General features: G+C 37.1%; 1 protein-coding gene across 5 annotated transcripts in view; it reads right to left on the minus strand.

Moving 5' to 3' along the window:
* The window catches only part of CFAP70 (cilia and flagella associated protein 70), a 69,778-nt gene that overhangs the window by 6,208 nt on the left and 36,794 nt on the right, over positions 1–26,776 (minus strand). For all 5 annotated transcript variants that reach the window (XM_019746011.2, XM_019746009.2, XM_019746008.2 and 2 more), the window contains 10 exons: positions 25,251–25,376; positions 20,504–20,637; positions 20,268–20,383; positions 19,846–20,067; positions 14,327–14,485; positions 13,659–13,780; positions 12,036–12,188; positions 11,369–11,530; positions 8,059–8,148; positions 285–386 (listed from right to left, as the gene is read on the minus strand). In XM_019746011.2, coding sequence (XP_019601570.2) covers positions 285–386; positions 8,059–8,148; positions 11,369–11,530; positions 12,036–12,188; positions 13,659–13,780; positions 14,327–14,485; positions 19,846–20,067; positions 20,268–20,383; positions 20,504–20,637; positions 25,251–25,376 — 1,386 coding nt within the window. The remainder of the gene's footprint in view (positions 1–284; positions 387–8,058; positions 8,149–11,368; positions 11,531–12,035; positions 12,189–13,658; positions 13,781–14,326; positions 14,486–19,845; positions 20,068–20,267; positions 20,384–20,503; positions 20,638–25,250; positions 25,377–26,776) is intronic.

Here is a 26,776-nt window from a genome sequence, read left to right on the forward strand (position 1 = left end):
GCTTACCCCACTCCCACTCACCCATGACCAATAAGGCCAAATGTCTCACTGCCATTTTTAGAATCTCCTTTCCAGATAAACACACCTGAGTATATGATTTGTAAGCACATTCCAAGTAGAGGCTTCTCAGACTCGGCCGCTCCTTTGTCATTTATATAACCAAATCTGAAGCTCATCAAACCTCAACTATCATGCGTTAATGGCCATGCCGCTATCTTTTGCTTTACTTGGTCCTTCACCTGGTTTCCCTAAAAAAGCATTGTGCAAGGATAGTAAACACTCACTTTCAGGCTGACCAGAGCCAGATATGCCCATACTTCAGCATTGTAGTTGTTCAATGCATTGGCTTCAGAGAGAGCATCCTCTGCTTCCGAGATCTCCTCCAGCTTGACAAAAAAGAAGACGTGTGAGTTGTTAAATCAATACAGTTGTCACATAAGCCAGCTGGAGTCATCTTCACTGAAAACACCATGTCCAAATAACATTAGTGTATATGACCATACTAATAGCTCCCAACTTTATTATTATTATTATTTTATTTTTTTAGCAGAACTCTTTCTTCAAACAAAATCTTATGTGGTGGCCCAATATCTGAACCAGTTAAAAGTGGAACTACTCTGATTAAAAAGCCAGGTAGGGGAATCTGGAATCCTGCCTGCTGGGCTCTCTTCCTCCTTCTCTCTACAGTAGTCCCAAAGGCATCCACAAACCACCAAGCTGCAGGTGCCAGGCTTGGAAGGTCAGAAGCATCACTGTCATGTGTACGTCATCCAGTGATTTTCCCATACGCACTAGACTATCAGATACATTTGTAGTTTCTTCCTTTACATTGTGCATCCCTTTCTTAAGGTTAAAGTCCTATGAACATGTCAAAATACTATTGCTCAGAAAATTTCCTTTCCCCTAAAATTAGTTATTAACAGCATAATCTTGAGCAATCAATATAATATTCAGAGACTCCAGGGTGCTCCCTAAGCTCTGGTAACATGGATATCATTGCTGCTTTCTAAAACTGTGAGTTTACTTTGTAAAATCTTCCAAAGGCCACCTAAGAATAAGGCACTCCTCTTCCAATAAAGGAGCTCTTCATTTTTTCTCTTTTAGAAAATCGTAGGTTTCTAGGCTCGAGGCAATATGAAGAATGGCTTTTCAGCAATGCCCATACCTTGACCTATGCTTTAAATGTCTCTGAGATATTGATTCATTATTCAGCCTATATTTGGTAAGGATTACTCTGTGTCAGGCAGTATGCAAGATACTGGGAATAAAAAGATAAAACAGAACAGGTTCCCTCAAAGAGTTCACTGACAGATATGTTTTTTAAAACAAAAGGAAAAAACCCTCAAACACATAAATAGTTCCAATACAGACTAAACATTTCTATAATGAAAGCATATGTGTGATCTAGTGGAGAAACAAAGGAAAATAATAAAAATTCTACCCTGAAATTAAAGGATGGCCTCTGAGAAGCAACATTGCTAAAGTAAATCTTGAAAGAAAAATAGGAGTTTGTTATCTGTACAAAGTGAAGAAAAATAAAAGCAATTATACAAAGGCATGGAGGCATAAGATAGCATGACATGATCCAGAAACTCTTATGTTTGCCTGTGTGGCTGAAGAAAAGAAAGAGAGAGAGAGAAGGGAAAACAAACAAAGTAATAAGAGACCAGATCATATATATCCACTCAAAGGAATCCGGATTTTATTCTGAAGCAAGGGGTAGTCATTGAGGGTTTAAATAGGGGAATAACATTGCATTTGCATATTTTAAAGACCATGTTGATAACAATGTGGGAAATGAATTGGGAGAGGACAGGAGACCATCCTAGCAGATAAAGAGGGGATGAGACTTGAATTAGAGCAGTAACAATAGGTATGGAGAGTAGACAATAGCCTCAAGAGACATTTAGAAGAGTAAATCAATAGGATATTTGATGCCTAGATAAAAAGTAACAGAAGTAGATTAAAGTGATTGATTGAGATCATCATAACCCCATTCACCAAGACAGGAAATACAGGAGAAGGTATAAGCTTAAGGAATGTGAGAATCCTTCAGAGATAAGTTAGGTTATATTTTGGATATATACATTTTGAGGTGTCTAGGGAACCACCAAATGGAGCTGTCCATTATACTGTTTGATATAAGGGTCAGGACAAGAAAAGTATTACGAACTCAAGCTTTAAGATCCCTTAGGGCACAAGTGGTAGTTAAGATCACTGGGGTAGAAGATATTTTTAGGGAGAATAAATAAGGTGACAGGAGAATAAGGCTGACCACCGAACCCAGGGGACCCAACAATTATGGTGGTGAAAGACTAGGAGCCAGCAAAAAAGGCTAAGAATGAGATATCAGAGAGTAAGGTGCAGAACTGGAAGAATGTGAATGCGTTATTGTGGAAGTCAAGGGAAAAGAAGGCTTCAGTCAACAGGTTCCATCCATGTTGTTGCAAATGGCAAGATTTCATTCTTTTTTATGGCAGAGTAATACTCCATTGTACTAATGTACCACAATTTCTTTATCCAATCATCTATTAATGGATATTTCGGTTGTTTCCATATCTCTGACTTCTGTCAAAGAAGCTTCAGCAAAGTGAAATTCACCTAATTTCAATGAAGGGAAGGGTAAATGGGACCTGCAGAATTAACAGATAATTCACAAATAAAGAAATATGTTGGAGAGAGGGTCCAAGATGGCAGATTAGGTAAACACTATGCCTACTGCACCCCGGGATCACACCAAAACTACAAATAAATTATAGAACAATCAGCCTCAAGAATCATCTGAAGACTAGCTGAAAAGAACCCGTATAACTAAGGATATAAAGAAGAGGCCACATCAAGACTGGTAGGAGGGGCAGAGATGCGAAATGGGCTGACCCCAAGCCCACAGATAGTGGTTGAACCCCAAGAGAGACACCTCGGTGGCAGAGGTCCCCCAGAAGAGGGAAGAGTCCCAGCCCCACGCTAGGCTCCCCAGTCCAGGGGTCCTGTGCTGGGAAGAGGAGTTCCCACAACATCTGGTAGTGAGAATCAGCAAGGACTCTCTCTGCCCATCCCAGTGAGACAGAAGGCACCCTCTTAAAGGGCTCGCACAAAGACTCACTCACTTGCAAACACTCACCTGGTATCTGGTGGAGAGGTGGCAACTGGCAAGGTGCTGGAGACATACAGAGAAAGACTGAGTTGTGCGGCAGCAAGGTGAGGGCTGGAGGCGAGGCAGAGGAGCCATTATCCCTATGTGGAGCCTATCTCACGTACAGCCTATCTTTTCTATGTTGAGCCTTCTCCCGAAGGGCCAAATCTAAGACTGCATTAGTCTGGTAAAATTCATGAATGCGCACCACCTTGGTGATACACTGGGTTCCCATCCCACACAGCTATTACTGCATCGCCCAGGACACTCTCGACTCCTGAGTGGCCAGCCCACTACAGAAGCCTTTTACAGCAGGGGAAGGCCTACGGTAGCCCAGCGAATTTTTGGTGGTGGGAAGTGACCCAAAATCTGGGACCCTGCCCCACCCAGCTAGAGCTGCATTGCCAAAGGCACTCTCAACACCATATCAACTAGCCCAGCCCACGCAGCTAAGTAGGCTCTTTCAACAGCTGAGCCTTACAGGAAGTCGGCAGATGGCAACAGGCCTCTCTTAGGCGGCTCTCAGGGAACTGCAGGCCTAAGTGAGTGGTGGCTGGCCATAGTGTTCTCAGAGTGTTTTTGTGAAGTGGTCATGGGCCCAGCACTGGTGCAATAACCAAAACTGTATTAACTTTGTAAAAACTACCGCCACACCCCACAGCTCCCTGGAACCCCACCCTGCACACCTAGAGCTGCATTGACAGGGGCACTCTCAGTGCCTGGGTGGCCAGACCTGCCCCACAAGCCATGGAAGCCTTTTACAGAACTGGAGCACCTGCAGCAGCCTGGGGAACTTTTGGTGGTGAGCAGTGACCTAAAACCTGTACTGCAGCCCCTCTCGGGCAGCTCTCAGGGATTTGTGAACCTGAGGTGAACAGTGGCTTGCTGTGGTGTTCAGAGCATTTTGTGAAGTGGTCACAGGTGTGGCACTGGCTCAAGAACTGAATCTGCATTAACCTTGGAAAAACCACTGGCCATGCCTCATGACTCCCTGGGACCCCACCCCACCCAGCTAGGACTGCAACGCCAAAGGCCCTCTCAAAACCAGGTCAATTAGCCTGGCCCTCGAAGCTAAGGAGGCTTTTTCAATGGCTGAGCCTTATGGGCAGCTGGCAGGTGGTATCAGAGAAATGCAAATAAAACCACAGTCAGATACCACCTCACTCCTGTCAGAATGGCCATCATCAATAAATCAACAAATAACAAGTGTTAGCGAGGATGTGGAGAAAAGGGAACCTTTTTGCACTGTTGGTGGCATTGCAAACTAGTGCAGCCACTATGAAAATCAGTATGGAGCTTCCTCAGAAAATTAAAAATAGAACTCCCTTATGACCCAGCAATTCTATTCCTCAGAAAGAAATCCAAAACACTAATTTGAAAAAATATATGCAACCCTATAATTACCACAGCGCTATTCACAATAGCCAAGATATGGAAACAACCAAAATGCCCATTAATAGACGATTAGATAAAGAAATTGTGGTACATTTATACAATCGAGTATTACTCTGCCATAAAAAAGAATGAAATCTTACCATTTGCAACATGGATGAACCTAGAGGATATTATGCTAAGTGAAATAGGTCAGACTGAAAAAAGACAAATACTGTATGATCTCATTTACATGTGTAATCTACCGTGTTTCCCAAAAATAAAACCTAGCCGGACAATCAGCTCTAATGCATCCTTTGTAGCAAAAATTAATGTAAGACCGGGTCTTATTTTACTACAAGACCCGGTATAATATAATATAATATAATATAATATAATATAATATAATATAATATAATATAATATAATATAATATAATGTAATATAATACCCGGCCTTATATTAACTTTTGCTCCAAAAGATGCATTAAAGCTGATTGTCTGGCTAGGTCTTATTTTCAGGGAATCACGCTAAAGACCAGAATAAATGAACAAACAAAACAGAAACAGACTCATGGATACAGAGAGCAAATTGATGGTTGTTAGATTGCAGTGTCCTGCGCGATGAGGGTTGTGGGGAGGGAGAAGGGTGGCACAGGGTTAAGAAAAGACAGTAGCCATGAATAGAGTGAAGCGAATCCAAGGTGCTGCAGCCTCAAGGACTGGCACTAAATGCCTACACATAGTTTTTATTAGTTAGGTGAGGATAAAGCTTGTCAATCTCAAGATCTGTGAATCCTATACATTATAATAGGAAACTGATTCAAGCCAATCACCCTTGCCTGCAGGCAGCTGAACCTTAAGTCTCAGGATGTATGTACTTCCCCAAGGGACAAAACCTATATGCATATGAATAGATGGAGAGCACATCACTGAATCACTCCCCTTGCAGGTTGTGAGAAGGAATACAGCCACAGAGGCAGAGGCTCTCCTTAGCCGGGGAAGGTGGGGGGCTGTGCCCACCTCTGTGAACCCCATGGGTTCTCCTGTCAGTCTCCACTCGACTGCGCCTGGCTTGAGTTGTCCCCCCCATGGGGAATCTTACTCGTCATTGGCTGACAAGCCATCTTTCTGGGGCCAAACAGGGAGACATAAGGTACAAGCACAAAGGTGAAGCCAAGTCCCTGAAAGGATCCATCTCACAGACTCTCCTTTCTTTAGGGGCAGGTACAAGGAGACAGACGGGTAGGCTGCCGCGTGGCAAAACTAGATGGCAGGGGGGTTAGGGAGATGGGTGAGAAAAGTAAAGGGATTAGGAAGTACAAATTGGTAGTCACAAAATAGTCATGGGGATGTGAAATACAGTATGGGGAATATAGTCAATAATGTTGTAAAAACTATACGGTGTCAGATGGATACCAGACTTATTGAGGGATCATTTCATAAATTATATAAATGCCTAACCACTACGCTGTACTCCTCAAACTAATATAAAATAATATTGAATGTCAACTATAACTAATATATATGTATAAATATATAAATATAAATATAAATATAAATATAAATATAAAGTCACAAGATGTAAAGTACAGCATAGGGAATATAGTCAGTGGTATTGTAATAACTATATACGGTGTCAGATGGGTAGTAGAGTTACTGGGTTACCACTTTGTAAGGTGTATAAATGTCTAAGCATTATGTTTTGTACACCTGAAACCAATTTAAGAAAGAAATATGTCTATCACATGATTTCAACCTCATTAGTGATAAAATGCAAATTAAGACACCTAACAAATGCAGATTAAAAAAATTTTTTTAAGATACCTATAAAATTAGCAAGTGATAATGCCCATTTTTGATCAGGTAACATGAAAATGACTCATACCTGCTGGAAGAGTATAAATCAGTATACAGCCTTTCTAGAAGGCAAATTGACATTATAAAGACTTTTAGAATTTTCTACATTCTATAAGAATGTATCCTAAGGAAATAATAAGAATTAAGCACAGAGATTTATGTCCAAGAATGTTTATCTCAGCTTTATTTGTAATAGTATACTTCTAAAAAGTAAGGACATATCTAATAATAAAAGATTAGTCAAATAAATTATGGTATATCCACAGACAGGTATAGTATGACTAAAACATTGATGGGGGCAGACATTACTTGGACATCTTAGCAGTAGGGCTTAACTCAAGTTTTTTTGGTTCTGGTTTTTTTGTTTTTTGTTTTTTTTTAGTTTCTATCTCAACGAGACTTTTTTACACTACTCAAAACAAATAGAAACATGACTTATCTGAATAGTTTGTGTAGTTTTTTGTACTTTCGACAGTACTGCCAAGTTTCTAACAGCTACAAATGTTTTACATCCTTTCTGGGAAGGTGGAACAGGGGGGCACATGGCTTATGTATAAGGGATCGTACGTCACAATTGGCCTGGGACAGTCTCTGTGTCCCAGTGCAATTATTAATAGCACTGTTTTTATTCTCAGAAGCGTCCTGGTTTGCATGATAAATTACACAATCACCTTATTTATGCATCCAAACTAGGGAACACCATGCAGCCATCAAAACTCATGTTTTAGACTATTTAGTGATGTGAGAAGACACCAATGCTATACTGTTAGGTAGAAAAGATTAAAAAGCAGTAAATACATTATTTTTAGTTTTATACATTAAAATTGTTTTCATATATGTATGAAAAAAGACTGGAGAAAAATGCATTAAAAAATAAGTGATGGGATTATGGATACTTGCATGTTTTCTTCATATTTTGTATCTTCTAAATCTTCTATAATGAACACATTATCACCTTATGGTTAAAAAAACAGCAATGAGGAAGAGGAGACAAGACATGTAGCCAACTATTTTGCGTAAAGGGTAGCAACCAGGAAGGTGGTTGTTGTTATCACTGTTGTTCAATAAGATGGGGAAAATGTACGGGGAAAGAGATGATTGAGAAGGAAAGGTTAAAATTTTTAATCATAGAGAAAGAAAAAACTAAGAAAGTAGTAAGGTATTAGGAGAAAAAGTGAGAGATGGAATCAAGAATACCCATGAAAAAAATAGATAAGAACAGCAGGATGCATGTCTCCGTCAAAGATTAGAGGAAAGGTGGGAAGGATGACTAGAGTTTTTATGGCTGGTAGAGCAAAAGGTCTACAGAAGCTGTAGCATCTCCTCCTGAATACAGTCTGCCCACAGAGATTAATAAATATCAATCATTTACTTTAATTAAATTGAGTGGATTCTTCATATCCCATATCACTTTTTTCTTATAGCTCACAAAATTATGAGCTTATGTACCAAATAACATGAACATTTTTGTTTATTATATAGCTTCCTGGTTCAAGTTTTTGTGAGATTTTTAAAGAATGTTTTGTTTTTCTAGTTCAGATTGACCTTCAGTTTACTAAACAACTTTGAAGAGCAACTTTTCATTAGAGAAGACTGCCCTGATTGTTATCCCACTGTCATCACAAACTCCCAGGGTGCTCGGAAGACCAAGGCACCAAGGTCAGCTGTCTTAGTCTCAAGCCCTCATCTTCTTACCCGATAGCAGGCAATTCCCAGTCCGAGCCAAGTGAGGCATGAAGGTGATCGCTTACAGGCTTGCAGGTAGGTTCTCTTTGCCTTTTCATACTGTAGAAAGAAAGCACCACTAAGCTTTTGTTCTTTTGGCAATTTCAAACACTGCATTGCTAGGATAATCATGGGGCTTCTGCAGTTATACTACAGACCAATGTACATTAAATGAGTCCTAGGAGGTAGCTGGTTAGCTCAGTTGGTTAGAGCGTGGTGCTAATAACACCAAGGTTGCCGGTTCAATCCCCGCATGGGCCACTGTGAGCTGCACCCTCCTTAAATAAATAAATAAATAAATAAATAAATAAATAAATAAATAAATAAAATAATTAGTCCTAGAGTTATATGTGATATTAAAACTTAATTTTGGGGGAGCAGTTTTAGGTTCACAGTAATATTGGGAGGCAAGTACAGAGATTTCCCATATACTCCCTGCCCCCACACATGCATAGCTTCTACCATTAGCAACATCCCCACCCAAGTGGTAACTGTTACAACTGATGAACCGACATTGACACTTCACCATCACCCAAAGTCCATAGTAGGGTTCACTCTTGGCATTGTACATTCTGTGGGTTTAGACAAATGTATAATGAGATCTATCCTTCAGAGTATTTCACTGTCTTAAAAATTCTCTTCGCTCCATCTATTCATCACTTCCCTTACCCAACATCTTGAAACCACTGATCTCTTTACTGTCTCCATAGTTGTGCCTTTTTCAGAATGTCATACAGTTGGAATCATGTAGTATGTAGCCCTCTCAGATTGGCTTCTTTCACTTAGTAATACGCTTTTAAAATTCCTTTGTGTTTTTTCATGATTTGACAGCTTATTTCCTTTTAGTGCTGAGTAATATTCCACTGTCTGCATGGACCACAGATTATTTATCCACTCATCTACTGAAGGACATCTTTGTTGCTTCCAAGTTTTGGCCATTATGAATAAAGCTGTTATAAACATCTGTGTGCAGTTTTTTTGTGTGGATGTAAGTTTTCAACTCCTTTGGGTAAATGTTAAGAAGCACAATCACTGCATCATATGGTACGAATATTTCAGTTTTGTGAGAAATTGCCAAACCGTCATTTAAAGTAACTGTACCATTTTGCATTCCCACCAGCAAGAAATGAGAGTTCCTGTTACTCCACATCCTTGTCAGGATTTGATGTGGTCTGTGTTCTGGATTTTGGCCATATTTTGGTATGTAGTGGTATCTCATTGTTAACTTAATTTGCATTTCCCTGATGACACGTAACATGGAGCATCTTTTCATATGCTTATTTGCTATCTATATATCTTCTTTGGTGAGGCATCTGTTAAAGTCTCTGGCCTATTTTAAAATCAGATTGCTTTCTTATTGTTGAGTTTTAAGAGTTCTTTGTATATTTTACATAACAGTCCTTTTAGACACGTCTTTTGCAAATATTTTCTCCCAGTTTGTAGCTTGTCTCATTCTCTTCACATTGTCTTTTGTAGAGCATAAGTTTTTCATTTCAATGAAGTCTAACTCATCAATTCTTTTTTTCATGGATCATGTCTTTAGTATTGTATCTAAAATGTCATCACCATACCCACTGTCATATAGGTTTTCTTCTACATTATCTTATAGGAATTTTATAGTTTTGCATTTTACATTTAATTCTACGATCCATTTTGAGTTAATTTTTGAATGTGTCTAGATTTTTTTTTTTTTGCATATGGATATCCAGTTGTCCCACCACCATTTGTGAAAAGATTTTCTTTGCCCTATTGTATTGCTTTTGCTCCTTTGTCAAAGATTAGTTGACTATATTTATATGGTCTATTTCTGGGCTCGCTATTCTGTTCCATTCATCTATTTGCCTATTCTTTAACCAATATCACACTGTCTTGACTATTGTTGTAGTTTTATAGTCAGGTAGGGGGTCAGTCCTCCACCTTTGCTCTTCTCTTTCAATATGGTGTTGGTTATTCTGGGCTTGGACTGTATTTTATGTCTATCTTCAGGGAGCTATTGCAAGAAAACTGGTGAGAAGAGAAGGACAGACCAAATTAAAGGGCAGACTTTGACATGAAAGCAGTTTCAAAGATATCTGTAGTTTCTTTAAAAGTTGAGGCAAGGAGTTACACCGAAAGTTCTGGGTGGCCACAATGATTATCTGAATTCCACCTAGACTTAATCGTTTACCCCTTTCACTTAAAAGTGACATTATGTCACTTTTGGTAGGATGACAGGTAGAGAATCTGTGAACTAAGGGATACACTTGACAGAGCTGCATTATTCTGAGAGTCTGTTCCCTTGTTGCCAAAGGTCTTAGAAGCTCTCAGCAGTACAGGAGACATTTAGAAAAACTCAAAAAACAAAGTTCCAAAAGAAGCATTCCATGAAGGACCACTTCTTGTCTTGTATCTCCAGTGTGAGAGACAGAACTACAACTGAACCTCAGTAAATAGCCTATGAACTCCTTAACTAGTGACTGCACAAGCCAGAAGCTCTGTGAAGATGCAGTTTGCAATAACATCAGATAGAAAACTTTTTCTTATTTACTTCACTGTAATAGGATGGTGATTTTTCCTTTCAAGCCTATATGAGCTTTCTTACTTGCATTATAGGCATTGTAACTTCTTGTTGCTGCTGTTTTGTTTTATATAGAAAGAAAACTGGGTGTTCTGCGGGGAGAAATGGAATTAAGTCAAAACAAAAGCACAGAGTCAACAAAGCTTTTGGGAGAAAGTTGGTAATTGTTGAAGTGGGATGATGGGTCCATGTTGGTTCATGCTACTATTCTGTTTACTTTGCATGTACTTGAGATTTTCCATAAGAGAAAGTTTCTTTTAGAAGGCTTTGGGGTGTTTCCTAAAATATGGAGAGGAATTGTTAAAGACTCAGGTCAGAGTGCTCTGTGGAATGGGGTTGGCCTCAGCTGAATTAAATATAATCCCTTGTGCTGAGGAGGAAGTTTGGAGAATTTATTTTGAAGTCCATGACACTTTCCATTAATTAAGGCAAGCTAAGAATATTTCTACTACTCCTAATAATAAAAGAAAATGACTAAAATAAAATGTATTGAGTTCTTAATGACTTTTCAGTATCATAATGGTGAAAACCACAGACTCTAATATGAAATTGCCTGGATTTAAATCCTGCTTCTATTAATTACTAGTTACCTGATGTTAGGCAAGTTACTTTATCTTTGGATGTAAAAGCATCATTATGTTACCATTTTTAGTCCACTTGACTATGATCAGGTCCTAGACAATGACCTGACTTATATGGTTAGACCCCAACCTTACCCCTCACCTGTTTCTCTTCCAGATATATGTGTCCCAGTCGCAGAAAGATGAAATGCATCTCAGAAGCATCCACTACAAAACTAATGGTTCGTTCATAGCATGCCTTGGCCTCAGCATGATTTCCACTCAAAAAATACAGATGGCCCTTCACACCCCAGACGTTAGGGTTCTGAGAAAGTAAAGAACAAGTAGTGTATGAAATGAGGTGGTGTTTAAAAGTACATTAATGATCTTTGTTTATCATTCAAATTTAAATTGCTTTCTTTTTCTAACTCTGAAAGAGGGTCATTCGGTTGCACTGAGAGATATTCTTCTAGGTCTGCCCTCTCATTTCTTTCTTGCATTCTTCAAAGTCATTTTGTCTTTGGGGTAAATATTAAGAAAAACATTCAAGATAACCATGATAGTATTCACAGTGAGAAAAATAGAAGAAGCCAGAAAACTTGAAATGGATAAACTATTTACTGAAGGGCTGTCCTTATCCTTTTCTCTGCCCTTTGCAAAACTCATGAATGCCTAAGAAAAACAAGTGGAAGGGATGAGTTAACTGAGAGCTGACGACTCGCACCTCTGGTAACCAGAAATCTACCTGTGATATGGCATCACCACCTTTAAGAAAGCCTGTTCGCCCCTTATCCAAACTAAACTCAAGAGGCTCCGGCAGATTTCATTACCAGATAGTCCATTTGGGCAGCCTGTTGGAGGTATTCCTCTGCCTTGGCAAAGTCCTTCTTGAGAAGGTGTGTCTGGGCCAGCACCAAGTAATACTCACAGCTGGGGCCTCCTTGAGGGCACAACAGCTCATGTGCAAGCACTCGGTGCACATACTGCAAGGAAAAATCAGATTACGAGGAACATGTAAATAACTGCATTATGTCAGTTCCATAGCTCTTATGGTTGAAGATTCTGTCTCTGATAATAAATAATAAGGACCATATTCTAGAGTGAAATGATTATCAACTTCAAAAGGTTAGAGGTGAATTATAAACATTCAGCACCTAGTCATGGTTCCATTACCACCTATTCACTTAGTCACCAAATGCAGACATTTCCTAGAACATAATCTGCAGTATTGCACAATTCTGGTCTTGCTGGTCATCATATTAGATGGGTTTTAGCATGTATTTGTTAAGCAGCAGACAAAGGAACTTTATTTATACTGACACATGAGATAACCTTTTCAGGCAGCTATAATTGTAAAGAAACTTACAGCGAGACAAAACCTCCCTTTCTAAAATTCTAGACTTGGGATCTTAGAAATAGTGCATCTGTTTCTGACCCACTCTCAAATATTTCTTATGTTCACCAGTTTAACACTTCGGGCTATTCTTTACTTTTAATACTATGCAAGGCTTGCAGATTGGACAGTCACATGTACTTGCTAAGCAGAGAGGTAAACCCTTCTTTTTGCTCTTCCCTCTGTTCCCATCTCAGCCCACAATGCAGAAACTTCCACTAACACTTATACCTTCTTAGGAAAACAACTCTGCAGCTGTTCCCTCTACCTTCATTCTGGCTCTTTGACATGGAGGCATAGTGACTTATGTAATCAGGGAAACAGAGAGCCTGTTTCTCTATTGGGAAAGGTTTAATGTCGCCCACTCGCACCCAGTTCATAATTCTTGCCCTTTCTTGAGCTTGCCCACCCTCACGTGGAGCATGCACAATGCAGAATCGGGGCCAACTCTCCTGGCTCCTGGATCTCACTCTCTCTCCTACTGCTTGCTTCCTGGGTACATTTCTTGTTTCCCATGGGGCAGGTAGACCTCATAGGATGCTCTTCTTCTCTGGGAGGGGGCTGTAATTCTCCAACTGTTCTACATGTGGCAGCATGGGTAAGTCAAACCTGGGTCCCATCACATCTCCAGCCTAGTTTTACCAATAAAAAAATTTAATATTTTTATCCCCCATAAAGCACTGTGTGTGTGTGTGTCTGTTCCAATTGGTTCAGAACCTGAAAGGGAAGAAGGGTATTATTAGGCTCCTGTGAACTCCCAAAACTCACATAATATGAGCTCCCATAATAAAGTGACATCAGGCTACATATGTCTTTATTGAATCTGAATTTGCTCTGCTGGTATTCTACAGGGAGCAGACGTTCAGTGAGGTCTCCTAATGCGCTCTGCAGAGAGTGCTTCATGTTTGGATGCTCAGCCCATTGGGCTTTTGATGTGTTCTCAAAAGCATACCTGATTTCTGCATCAGACATAGTTAAGCTTGCAGAGATGCCATTATGAATAGAATAAGTAGGTCATTAAAATCTTTCCATCTACTTTCCTTTTTCCAAATATTCTGACCTGCATAGCATTGACCTTCATTAAAAAGCGTATGGTCTCCATGAAGATGGTGGTAGGAGTCTGGGAAACACCATAAGGGGTGGGATGAAGAAAAGTTGATGAATCTTGATATTTTGATACTTCTGAAAACATATTAAAAGAATAGATGATTGGATGTAAAGGAAAAAAATGTACAGACTTCAGACACTGTAATGTAGCAGGGAGAATATTCTAATCTAATATATGAGAGAGATTATAATCTGGAAAACAATAGTTTGCTCTATAGCAATGGTCCCCAAAGAGGAGGTCTCAAAGGTTCTCAAGGTTAGTCTTCTGGTGGTACTAAATGCAAATCACAACCAAATGAATGGGTTTTTAAAAGTGTTCAGATCGTCCTGAATATGAAACACAATGTATAGATATTTAAAAAATGAAGAATCATTGTTAGAAAATCATACGTCTATAGTTGCCTACTTTTCTGAGCTAAATATAAATCCTTGTTGATTGAAAGAGTTGTATTTCTGAGTTTGGATTTCAGAGCCTAGCCTCATCTGAAGGCCCTTAAGCAAAATGACAGGTAAACTAATCAACTTCAGATAAGATCACCATTTTGGTAATCACAGCAGTTTTCATCCTTGTCTACTTGGTTTATGCCCCTCTTTCAATTGGAAATCTTTACTCCTACTTACCTCTTTTTACTGGAATCTCCTTGACAAATACATTGGATGGCTTTTGGCTGCTAGCTGGGTCCTGAGATTGTACAGGCAAAATGGGTTCTTGGGAATCAGACCGCGGTTTGGAGGATTCTTCAACAAATCCATCTAGAACGGATAATGGAGCTCCTGGTTCTAAATAGATTAAATTTTAATGAGGAAAAAATACCTTCCCACATTGAATATCCAAAGGTTATTACAGAAAATAAAATACAATTCATTTTTAAAGCATAAGGAACACATTCCAGAAATATTGCATGGACAGATTTGTTTTGCAGACTTTTTATATTTCTGAATAATTTAAAGAGTACAACCTAAACTGAGAGAAGGCTAGCACAGCTTCTGTCACTGTAACCCCTAGTCCAACCCTGCTGCTTACCCAAGGCATGAAAATACCAAACAGTACCTATTATAAAAGTTATTTGCTAGACCCAGAACCTCAAGAATCCAGATGGGAAGATTAATATATTTTTAGATAAGATTAAAACCACCGAAGGACAGAAATTCTAATCATCTCAGTGTTTAATAATAATAATAATAATAATAGTAATAAGTAGCTATATTTGAGCAGGACTATATGTCAAGTATTATACTAAGGACTTAAATGTATAATCTCATTTATTATTCACAATATTATATTTTATTTATGGTGCTCCTTTAAACTAAGTGAATCAGAGAAGTTACATAATTTGCTGACGCTGTTAAATATGCCAGGCTGCTTCTCAAAAAGATGTTTGATGAATAAAAAGAAAAAGCAATTTCAGGCAGGAAATCATCAGTGCCAGCTGGCTCCGAATCAGAATAGGTCACTCAGCTAGAACAAAAGATATGCTCTTTTGGAAATATTTGAAAATAGGTAGAAATTGGATAGGTAGATAGGGAGGGGCATTCAAGGCTGGGGGTGTGCCATTGGCAAAAGCATGGAAGTAGTGAGCTAATTTATTTTACTGGGTATTGAGGATTGCATAGAGAAAATTAAGAGAAAGGTAGGTTGGGGCTACACTTTATTGATATTTGAATGCTAGGATTTTTCTTCTATAGGCAAAAGAAGAGGGCTACAATAAAGAGTATTGAGCAGAAAAATTAGAAGATGACAGTGGTATTTTATGAAGATTATTCTAACAGTGCTTTGTAGCCAGGATGAAAAATGTGAATGGAGACAAAGGGGTCTGTAATAAGGCTATTACAACAGTCTGGATATTTGGTAATGGAGAGTAGTGGAAATCTAAAGGGAAGATACAAAGAGCATTTTGAAAGATAATCAACTGGTCTTGGGAATTAACCTGATATAGGGGTGATGGAAGTTCAAGCAAAAAAGGAAGAGGAAGCAGAGATGACTCTCCGATCATTAGCTTGGGTGCCTAATATAATGATACATAGTGAATTTGGGAGATAAGGAGTTGACTTTACTAGTAGAATAGTACAGCTGCTGGATCCTGGAGGAATGTCAGGGTTAAAGATACATAGTTGAGTTATCAGTAGTGAAATAAACTCCGAGAATAGGTGAGCTCTTAGAAAGTAAAACTATATTAGTGGGAACTGATTGCATTTAATGAGTTTGACAAGAAAGAGAAGCAAATAAAGGAAACCCAAACTGTTGGAGATGCAGAAGGCAATCCAACATGGATTTCAGGAAGGAAAGTCGTTAAGTACTACAGACTGATCAATGAGGAGTAAATTATGATCTTAATGAAAAAAACTGTTAATATTCAGCTTTTCTGAGGTATAATTTACATATTATAAAGTGTTTGCTTTGAAGTATATGGTTCAATGCATTTTAATAAAAACTTATGTAATCACTATCGCAATCAATATATAAAAGATTTCTAATACCCCCAAAAGCTCCCTTCTGCTCTTTGCAGTTAATCCCCAACTCCCAGCCCAAGGCAACCACTGATCTGCTTTCTGTCAATATAGATTAGTTTTGCCTTTTCTAGAATTTAATTTAAATGTAATCATATAGTATGTACTGTTTGGCATCTGGCTTATTCACTTAGCATAATGTTTTTGAGATTCATCCATATTGTATATGTCATTAATTTGTTTCTTTTTATTGCTGAGTGGTTTTTGATTGTGTGGTTATAAGAAAATTTATTAACCATTAATATAGATATTAACCCATCTAGAGGTTTTTTTGCCTACTATTAATAAATCTGATATGAACATTTATGTACAAATCCTTGCAAGCACATATGCTTCTATTTCTATTTGGTAAATACCTAGCAGTGAAATTGCTAGCATATGTATGTTTAACTTTATTTGAAAACTGCCTGTTTTTCCAAGTGGTTATACCATTTGGTATTTCCACCAGAAATGTTGGAGAGTTCTAGTTACTCCACATCCTTTCCATAACTTGGTATCGTCAATCTTAACTTTAGCTGTTCTGTGGTAAATTGCACTGATTTTCAAATGTGAAACCAAACTTACAACCCCTACTTGGATTGGATATATTATCGTTTTTATATGTTACTGAAATTGATTGGCTAACATTTGTTAAGAATTTTTGTGCCTAGGTTCATGAAAGTTATTGGTATGTACTCTTCTTTTTTGGGGATGGATTGTCTGGTTTTGATATCACAGTAATAACTATTCTTCAACTTCAATACTGCCTGTTCTGTTTTCTGAGTTTGTGGTAGGAAGAGGGTAGGCTGGGAGTATTCTTTGTGAGAGGTTTTTAATTACACATTTAACTTCCTTAGGAGACATAGTACTATTCAGATTTCTCTTTCTTCCTAAGTTTTGTATGTCTGTCAAAGTATTTACATTTCATCTAAGTTGTTGAATTTGTTGACATTAAGTTGCTAATAATTTTCCCTTGTTATCTTTCTAATATCTATAAGATTTGTAGTAGTGTCCCCTTTCATTCCTGATATTGGTACAACATATCTTCTTTTTGTCCTAGTCAAATTTATCAATATAATTAATCCTTTCAAATAATCTGCTATTTGTCTCATTAATTCTCTCTATTCTTAGCTGTTCTCGACACGTCAGTGGCTGATTGATTGGGATGTAATCTGCACCAAAAATCGAGGTGCTGTGAGTGATAAGGAATCTATTGCCAAGCCCCACAGATATTGCTCCTGTCAAAGAAAGAAAAAATACTCCTGAACCACACATCCTTCCATTACAGGAAAAGTGAGCTCCACTTTAATCACTTACAGGAAAGTGAGCTCCACTATAATCTATGGGACAACTATCATATATGTAGTCTTCACTGACCAAAACATCGTTATGCAGCACATGACTATATAACATATTATTGAAGATAATAAAAAGACATGACTAGTATGAGTATTGAGATGGAAAAGATAACACTATCAGTATTGACAGATGATAATTATATTCTAGAAAAAAATAGAAAAATCTATTAGAATCAATAAGTCAAACAAGACTGTCATACACAAGTTCAATCTAAAAAACATTAGTATTCAGTAAAACCTATAATGTAGAAAATCAATAGCATACACTAAAATATATCAGTGATAACCAACTAGAAAATATAATTAAAATAATATTCTATTATGATAGCAATGGAATCTATATATGTATCTATGAATTACTTAAACAGGGACTCATTTGAAAAAAATGCTAAAACTTTAATAAAGGACACAAAAAGATAATCTAAGTAAATGAAGAGATCTTAACACACTTGTATAGAATGGTTTAAATAATACACAGATGTTAATTATCCCTAAATTCATCTGTAAGTTCTATACAGTCTAAATAAAATTTTCAACTGGATTTTTTATATACTTCATAAATTCACTATAAAATCCATATAGATGAATAATGGTTCATGAATAGGTAAGTCAGGTATAAAAAAAAGCAAGTAAATTAGAGAACTGGTATACCAGATGTTAAGGCATACTACAGCAACACAGCAATAAAAACAGTGTGATATTGTTTTAAGATCAGAAAAAAAAGACAGAATAGAGAGCTCAGAGACATATATACCTTAAACCTAAGGGGAAAAGATGATTGTTTAATTAATGATTTTGGAGAAAACTAAATCCCTATATGGAGAAAAATAAAACTGGATGTCTACCTAGCATCATACTCAAATACAGAATCCTGATAAAAGATCTAAATATAAAGCTAACATTATAAAGTTAATTGAAGAAAATGTGACTTGAGGCAGTAAGTGCTAGTAATAAGAAATATTAAAGGCACAAAGAATAAAGAAAAGTTGATCAAAATCAACTAATTAACCCTAATTGTTATCTATAGAACATTCCATTCAACAACAGCAGAATACACATTCTTTTCAAGATAAATCATATGCTCGAGCATAAAACAAGTCAAAGTAAATTTAAAAGAATTCAAATCATACAAAGTATGTTTTCTAACCACAATGAAATTATATTAGAAATAAAAACACTAAGATATATGAAAAAATCCCCAACTATTTGAAAAATAAAAAAAAGTAAAGAACCCATGGTCCCAGCCATTCCAAGACAAATGAAAGTATATGTCCATACAGAGACTTGCAGATAAATATCCATAGCAGCTTTATTTTAATAGTCTCAAATTGAAAACAAACCAAAAATCTATCAACAGGTGAATAGATAAACATATTTTGGTATCTTCATATAATGGGATACTATTTAGCAATATAAAGGGATGAAATACTGATATAGACAAAAACATATTTGAATCCAAAATAGTTACACGTAGTGAAAAAGCCAGACAAAAAAGAGTACATACTGTGAAATTCTACTTAATTCTAGAAATTCTAGAAAATTCTAGAAATTTTCTAGGATTCCAAAATTCTAGAACATGTGAACTAATCTATAGTGACAGAAAACTAATTGGTAGTTCTCTGGAAATGAGAAATAGAAAAAGAGTACAAATGGACACAAGAAAAGTTTTGGGGATTTTGGATATGTTCATTATCTTGATTGAGGTAACATTTTCATGAATGTGTTTATATGTTATAACTTATCAAATTGTACATGTGCAATTTATGAAATGTCAATTATACCTCAGACAAACAGGTGAAAATATATGCACACAAAATAACAATATGCAATAACATAAAATAACAGATGTAAGAAACATATATTAAACACAGTAGCATGACTGATTTCCTCAAATAGAGGAAAGAAGAATGGCAATGAAAAAAAAAGGGAGTACACAAAAAAATAAATAAATTTAAGAATCACATGAGAGGGACCTTCCCTGTTCGGAAAAGGAGTGAGGGTTAAAAAAGAAATTTACTCTGCTAGAATGATACCCCTTTTAGGGGTACACAGGGACAGTAAATTCTTTAAGATTCAAAAAAACTGAATGTCAACAATAGAAGCTGCACACTTTCAATCATACTAATGAGGAAATATTTGAGATGTGTCTTTCCTGGTATCCCTTGAACAATTCAAAACTCCATCTATTCATTCATTTAACAAATATTTACTGAGTAGCTATTATTTGCCTGGTCCTACTAGTAAGGCCAGTAATTTTCCCTCTAGCCACTCATCATTTCCATTCCCTGGTCCTACCTGCTGAGGCTTCCACCTTGATTGCTGTTGTAGAACCACTAGTGATTCTGCAAGGGCCCAAACTGGATTCTACTTTCCCTCCTTCTTCAGCGTACTCCACAGCACCAGTGCTCTTCTCCTTCGTTATTTGTGCCTGAAGAACTAGTGCCTGAAGCTGTTTGAAGGCCTCATGAAATGCCATTTCCATTCGAATATCATTGTTTTGAATTTCATAGTACAAACCTAAAGGAAGAAAGATGCTGAAATAAATGTGAATAATTTCCGATCATCACATACTGAAGAAATGCAATATTTCACTTAAACATTTCCCACACGTTTACCAAAGTTTAAGAATTATGTGAGGAGCCATTAAAGAATGGAAAGAGAAAGGGAGAATCTTATAATGGAAAAAAACACATTCAGATTACAGGAAAATACCATACCAAGTAAAGTCCAGGCTACAACATTAGTTGGTTCCAAGCAAGTAGCATCCTCAAAGAAAATTTCTGCCTGCTCATAGTTCTCCATCAGGACAGCCATGACACCACACAGCAACAAACTGAGAAGATACCACCAACATGATTCACAATATGGTCCCATGTCACAGTCATGGAATCAAGACAACTTTATACAGAAGTTTATCTGCTCCTACTCATTCCCCATCTCCCTTCACCCCTACCTGTGGATATGATTCTGATTGAGGGAAAGGGCTTTCCGAAAACACTTCTGTGCTTTGATGTTGTCCTCAGTTAGGAGGCAAAAGGCACCATAGTCCAGCCAATGTTCCAGGTTCTGGGGCTCACGGACCAACCTCTACCACATGAAGCATCAGGAGAACCAAGGTTATTGTTACACTATGTCATATTTTTTATGCACATAACATCATGCAGAAGCACCCCATAAATACTATAAGATCTATGAAAGCTGAAACTATGTCTTCTTTTTTGCTCACCTCTGAATTCTGAATGCCTAGCATAGTCAATGTTCTGGCTTGTAGTAAAATAAATAAATATTTATTGAAATAATCTAAAAATTGGTTGTGTCCTAGTGTTAGTTTTCTGGTCACCATAAGCTCATCCAATTACTTAGGAACCCAAAACATTCATTTTTTATGGTTTATTTTAAAGATTCATATATAATAGTTTCTGTCACAGTCTTGAGATGGCAAATATAAATTTATCTACAAGTACCATGTTTCCCCAAAAATAAGACTTAGCTGGACCATCAGCTCTAAATTAATATAAGACGGGGTCTTACTAAGACTTGGTCTTATTTTACTATAATATAAGACCGGGTATAATATAATATAATATAATATAATATAATATAATATAATACCCGGTCTTATATTAATTTTTGCTCCAAAAGATGCATTAGAGTTGACTGTCTTGCTAGGTCTTATTTTGGGGGAAACATGGTATACAAAAACAGCACCTCATAATGAGTGAAAACTACAAAGCATTGTGAAAGAAATTTAAAAGGACATAAATAACTGGAAACACATCCCATGTTCATGGATTGGAAGACAATATGCTAAGATTTCAAAACTACCCAAAGCAATTTACAGATTCAATGCAATCGCTATCGAAATCCCAATGTCTTTTGCAGAAATAGAAAAACCCATTCTAAAATACATATGGAATGTCAAGGTAACCTGAAGAGCCAAAACAAGCTTTAAAAAGAACAAAACTGAAGGACTCAGCACTTCCTGATTTCAAAACTTACAAATCTACAGTAATCAGTGCAGTACTGGTATAAAGACAGACATACAGACCAATGGAATAGAGGGTCCAGAAATAAACCCTTGCATATATGGCCAAATGATTTTTGACAAATGTGCCAAGCCCATTCAATAGGGAAAGGATAGTCTTTTCAACAAATGGTGCCAGGGAAAGTGGATATTCACTTGCAAAAGAATGAAGTTGGACCCTTACCTAACACTATATACAAAAAATAACTCAAAATGGATCAAAGACCTAAATGTAAGGTATAAAACTATAAAACTCTGAGAAGAAAACATAGGGCAATAGCTTCATGACACTGGACTAGGCAATGATTTTTTGGATATGATACCAAAGGCACAGGCCACAATAGAAAAAATAGACAAACTGGACTTTGTAAAAATTAAAAACTCTCATACATCAAAAGAAATTATCCACAGAGTAAAAATGTAATTAACAGTTGTTTTGGCAGAAAATATTTGCAAATCATATATCTGGTAATGGGTTAATATTCAGAATACTGTATATAAAGAACTCCTAAAACTCAACAACAAAATAATAAACAACCTGACTCAAATAGGGGCAAAGAACTTGAATAGATATTTCCCCATAGATCTACAAATGGCCAAAAAGCATAGAAAGAGATGCTCACCATAACAAATCACTAGGGAACGAAACCATAATGCAATATTATCTCCAACTTAGGATAGCAACTATCAACAAAACAGAAAATAACAACTGTTGAGGAGGATATGAAGAAATTAGAACTCTTGTACAATGTGGGAATGTAAAATGGTGCAACCACTTTGGAAAATAGTAAGGTGGTTCCTCAAAAAAATTAAAAATAGAATTACCATATGATACAGCAATCCTACTTCTGTGTATATACCCACAGAAATTGAAAGCAGAGCTTCAAAAAGTTATTTATTTATACATCCATGTCCATAGCAGCTTTATTCATAATAGCTAAAAAGTACAAGAAACCCAAGTGCCCAATGACAGATGAATGGCTAAGCAAAATGTGGTATACACATACAGGAATATTATTTGGTCTTAAAGAGCAAGGAAATTCTGACATACCTCGTACACTACAACATGGATGAACCTTGAGGACCTATGCTAAGTGAAATAAGCCAGTCACAAAGGGACCTAACGATTTATATAGACCGATATTTTGAACATGTTGTAGTTTAACTGTTCTTCTGTCAATTAATTTAGAATTTGGAACATATTTTCCTCTTGAAAAAATTATAAATGTGAAAAGATGTTCAAAATTACTAGTCATTAGAAAAACGCAAAACAAACCACAGTGAGACCATATCAACCTTTAGAACGGCTACAATAATTTTTTTTAAAGATGGACAATATCAAGCCTTAGTAAGAATATGGAGAAAATGGAAACTTCGTCCATCGCTGGTGGGGATGTAAAATATTAGTACAGCCTTTTGGAAAACAGTTTGGCAGTTCTTCAAAAAGTTAAGCATAGAGTTACCATATGACCCAGCAATTCCACTCCTGAGTACATACACAAGAGAACTGAAACCATATTTCTATACATTTTATACATGAATGTTCATAGCAGCCTTATTCATAATAGCCAAAAAGTGGAAAACAGTTAAATACCCATCAATAATGTGTAAATAAACAAAATGTGGTATATCTATACATACGACAACATGAATGATCCTCAAAAGCATAATGCTAGGTGAAAGAAGGTAGTTACAAAAGACCTGGTATTGCATGATTCCATTTATATAAGCTGTCTACAATAGGCCAATCTATATACAGAGAAAGTAAATTAGTGGATGCCTCAGGCTGGGGGTGAAGAGGAAGGGGGAGAGACTGTTAATGGGCACAGATTTTCTTTCTGGGGGGATGCAAATGCTCTAAAATTAGATCGTGGTAGCTGTGAACCGAAAACTGCTCTTTAAAAAAATCTATTAAAAAATTAGAGGGGCGACCGGATAGCTAAGTTGGTTAGAGCACGTGCTCTTAACAACAAGGTGCCAGTTCGATTCCCACATGGGAGGGTGGGCTGCGCCCCCTGCAACAAGATTGAAATGGCAACTGGACTTGGAGCTGATGGGTCCTGGAAAAAACACACTATTACAAAACAAAACATAACAAAAAATTAGATTGTTGCACAACTAATTGGTTGTACAATTGGTGATGGTTGCACAACTCTGTAAATACAGTATACTAAATATCACTGTATACTTTAAATGGGTGAATTACATGGCAGGTGAACTTTATCTCAATAATTAAATAAATGTAAATGAAGGTTCAGGCCATTCTTCGTGTAAGTTTATTCAGCCCATGATACATGTGGTAGGTGGTACTAACAGAACTAGAGAACTCGACTATCATTCATTATACACTGTAAAGACTCAGGAAGAGGCTGCTGAATTTGCTGAATACAGGTTTCATTTTTTTAATTATTTACAATAAACAAACATTTTTTTCTTTTGGTATACTGTCCTACGAATTTTAACACGTGTACTTTCATGTTACCATCACCAATACTGAAATACAGAACAGATCCACCCCCCCAACAACGTCCTCATGCTATCGTTTTATAGTCATCTCTTCCTCCCACCCATAACATCCAGCAACCAGTGAACTGTTAGCCATCATTGTAGTTTTTTCTTTTCAAGAATGTCATATAAGTGGAACCATATAGTATGTAACTTTGATGCTGGCTTCTTTCACTCAGTATAATACCTTAGAGATTCATCCAAGTTGTTGCGTGTGTCAGTCACTCATTTCTTTTATTGCTGAGTAGTATTTTATTATATGGATAGACCATAGTTTGTCTATTCATCGTTTGAAGAACATTTGAGTTGCTTCTGGTTTGGGCAGTTATGCATAGAGCTGCTATAAGCATTCGTGTACATAAGATTTCATTTCTTTAAGGTAAATACCCTGGTGTGGTTCATATGGTAAATGTATAAGAAACTGCGAAACTATTCTAGAGTGGCTATATCAATAGGCCAATAGGACTGTGCATTTTCTCCAGCAATGTGTGAGGGTTCCAGTTGCTTTGTATCCTCACCAGCACCTGGTATTGTCAGCATTTTTCATTTTAGTTATTCTAATAAGTATACAGTAGCATCTCATTCTGGTTTTAACTTGCCTTCCCTAATGCCTACAAATCCTTTGGCAGATATATGTTTTACTGATATTTTCTCCTATTCTGTACTTTTTCTTTTCTTTCTCTTAACAGTTCCATTCACAGAGCATACATTTTTAATTTTGATGACGTTCCATTTTTCATATTTTTCTTTGATGGATCATGCTTTGGTGTCATGTCTAAGAACTCTTTATTCAACTCTAGGTCATGAAGATGTTCTCCTCTGTTTTCTTCTAAAAGTTTTACAGTTTTACATTCAGATCTATGATCCATTTTCAGTTGATATTTATGCAGCATTTGAGGTTTATGTCAAGGTTCATTTTTTGCATACGATAACCAATAGTTCTAACACCATTCTTTGAAAAGACTATCCCTTCTCCATTGAATTTCTTTTACATCTTTGTCAAAAAATATAATCGCCTTATTGGTGTGGACCTATTTTTGGACTCTGTTTTATTGATCTATGTGTATATCCTTGTACTAATCAGGTTGGATTTTGATCAAAAACTACTATTTATTACACCCGTATTGTACAAATAACAGTCAAAACCACCACTGGGGAGATATTTAATTACCTCTTCATAATACACTGCTGCCATGTCAAAGTTCTCATTGACTTCTGCTTCAAATGCAAAGAATCGAAGCTGTTCACTGCTTGTATGAATGGTTGAGGCAGCACCTTGGACGTCATCTGGCATGGTCTTGTCAATGGCAAGATGTGAGGCAGACGAAACGAAAAGAACAAAGAACAGAGGCTTTAATCAACGATCAGCAGCTTTCTTTGGCCCATCTCAAACTTAGCTTTACTTAGCAGCTCTATTTGTTAAAGTCATCGATATTATTTTTACTTCTAATTAAAGAATTTTTTTTTTTTTTGGGGGGGGTTCTTCCTTGGCCATAGCTTCTGACCTAGGAGATTACTTATTACACCAGACTTGCTTTCCTAGCTGGGGGTATAGGACCTATTACTTCCTTCTCTTTCTTCAAGCTTTTCATTCAACACTTATCCCCTTCACTCTCAGTAAAGACATTACTTCACAGAGGAAATAGAAATCTATTTCCAAACTGTCACAAATGTGATGGATAGAAAAATAGATACAATCGGCTAGGTAAATTGTGGAACAAAAATTATTCTGTTTGTTCTGTGAATGTGTGCAATTCTCAATTTTCTTCTTCAAGACTGACAATCAAAACAAAGAAAAACTATGAGTTTTCAGATATTACACCTGAACGACAATGACACTTCCAATGTGCATTTTCTATTTGAGGGTAGTCTGCTTTCCTCTCACTTGTCTGTTAATATCTATTTTCTGCACCGGTTGGTTCTTGCCTTCATTTCCTCATTTTTTAATTGTATGTAGTTGTGGTTTATTTGAAAACAATGACAAAATCAGTTATTTTGTCCCCCCCACCCCATAGTCTGTCTCTAACCAGCTATGCCTTCTCAATGCCTTTATTCTATTTGCTCTTTTCTTCACTGTTTTTTTCCTTCACTGCCACCATCACTTTTCCTTTCACCTTGTTCAGCCTTCCTGAGAGGTAGGAGAGGAGTTTTCGGTATCATAGGAGTAACAGCACAATCCTGCCTTGGGCACAGGTGATTTGGATGATTTGATTAGGAAAGCAATTGAGCATGAGATGGTAATCACTATTGCCTCATGTTCTCAAAGAGCCTCTGGCTAGTAGAGGAGAAAGGTACAAAATACAAATATAGAGGGAGGTAAGTTCTGTGATAAAGATGTGTCCATGGCAGAGCAGGTTAGGGGATGCCTGACGAAAATGTGATAAACTTCACTCTAAGACCTTTGAGGGAGGGATTCACAGAGGAGCTGTGACTTGAGTTGGACCTAGAAGGCTAAAAATAAGTTCTCCAGGTGAATATTTCAGAGCATTTGAGTCATAGGGAATATCCCAAAGGCTTGGAAGCTTGGAAGAATATGGCATGTACAGAAACTGCATATAGTCCAGGAGCAGAGGTTGAAGCAGTTGAGGGACAAAGAAGCAGGAAATGAAGTCAGTTCCTGGTGGGGGAGTTGGGAATGTGGAGGGTTTTGTACAAAAAACACTCCGATCGTAGTATGTACGATGGGTTAGAGGTGGT

The sequence above is a fragment of the Rhinolophus sinicus genome, linkage group LG07, assembly GCF_036562045.2.
Source record: "Rhinolophus sinicus isolate RSC01 linkage group LG07, ASM3656204v1, whole genome shotgun sequence".
Classification (NCBI taxonomy): Eukaryota; Metazoa; Chordata; class Mammalia; order Chiroptera; family Rhinolophidae; genus Rhinolophus; species Rhinolophus sinicus.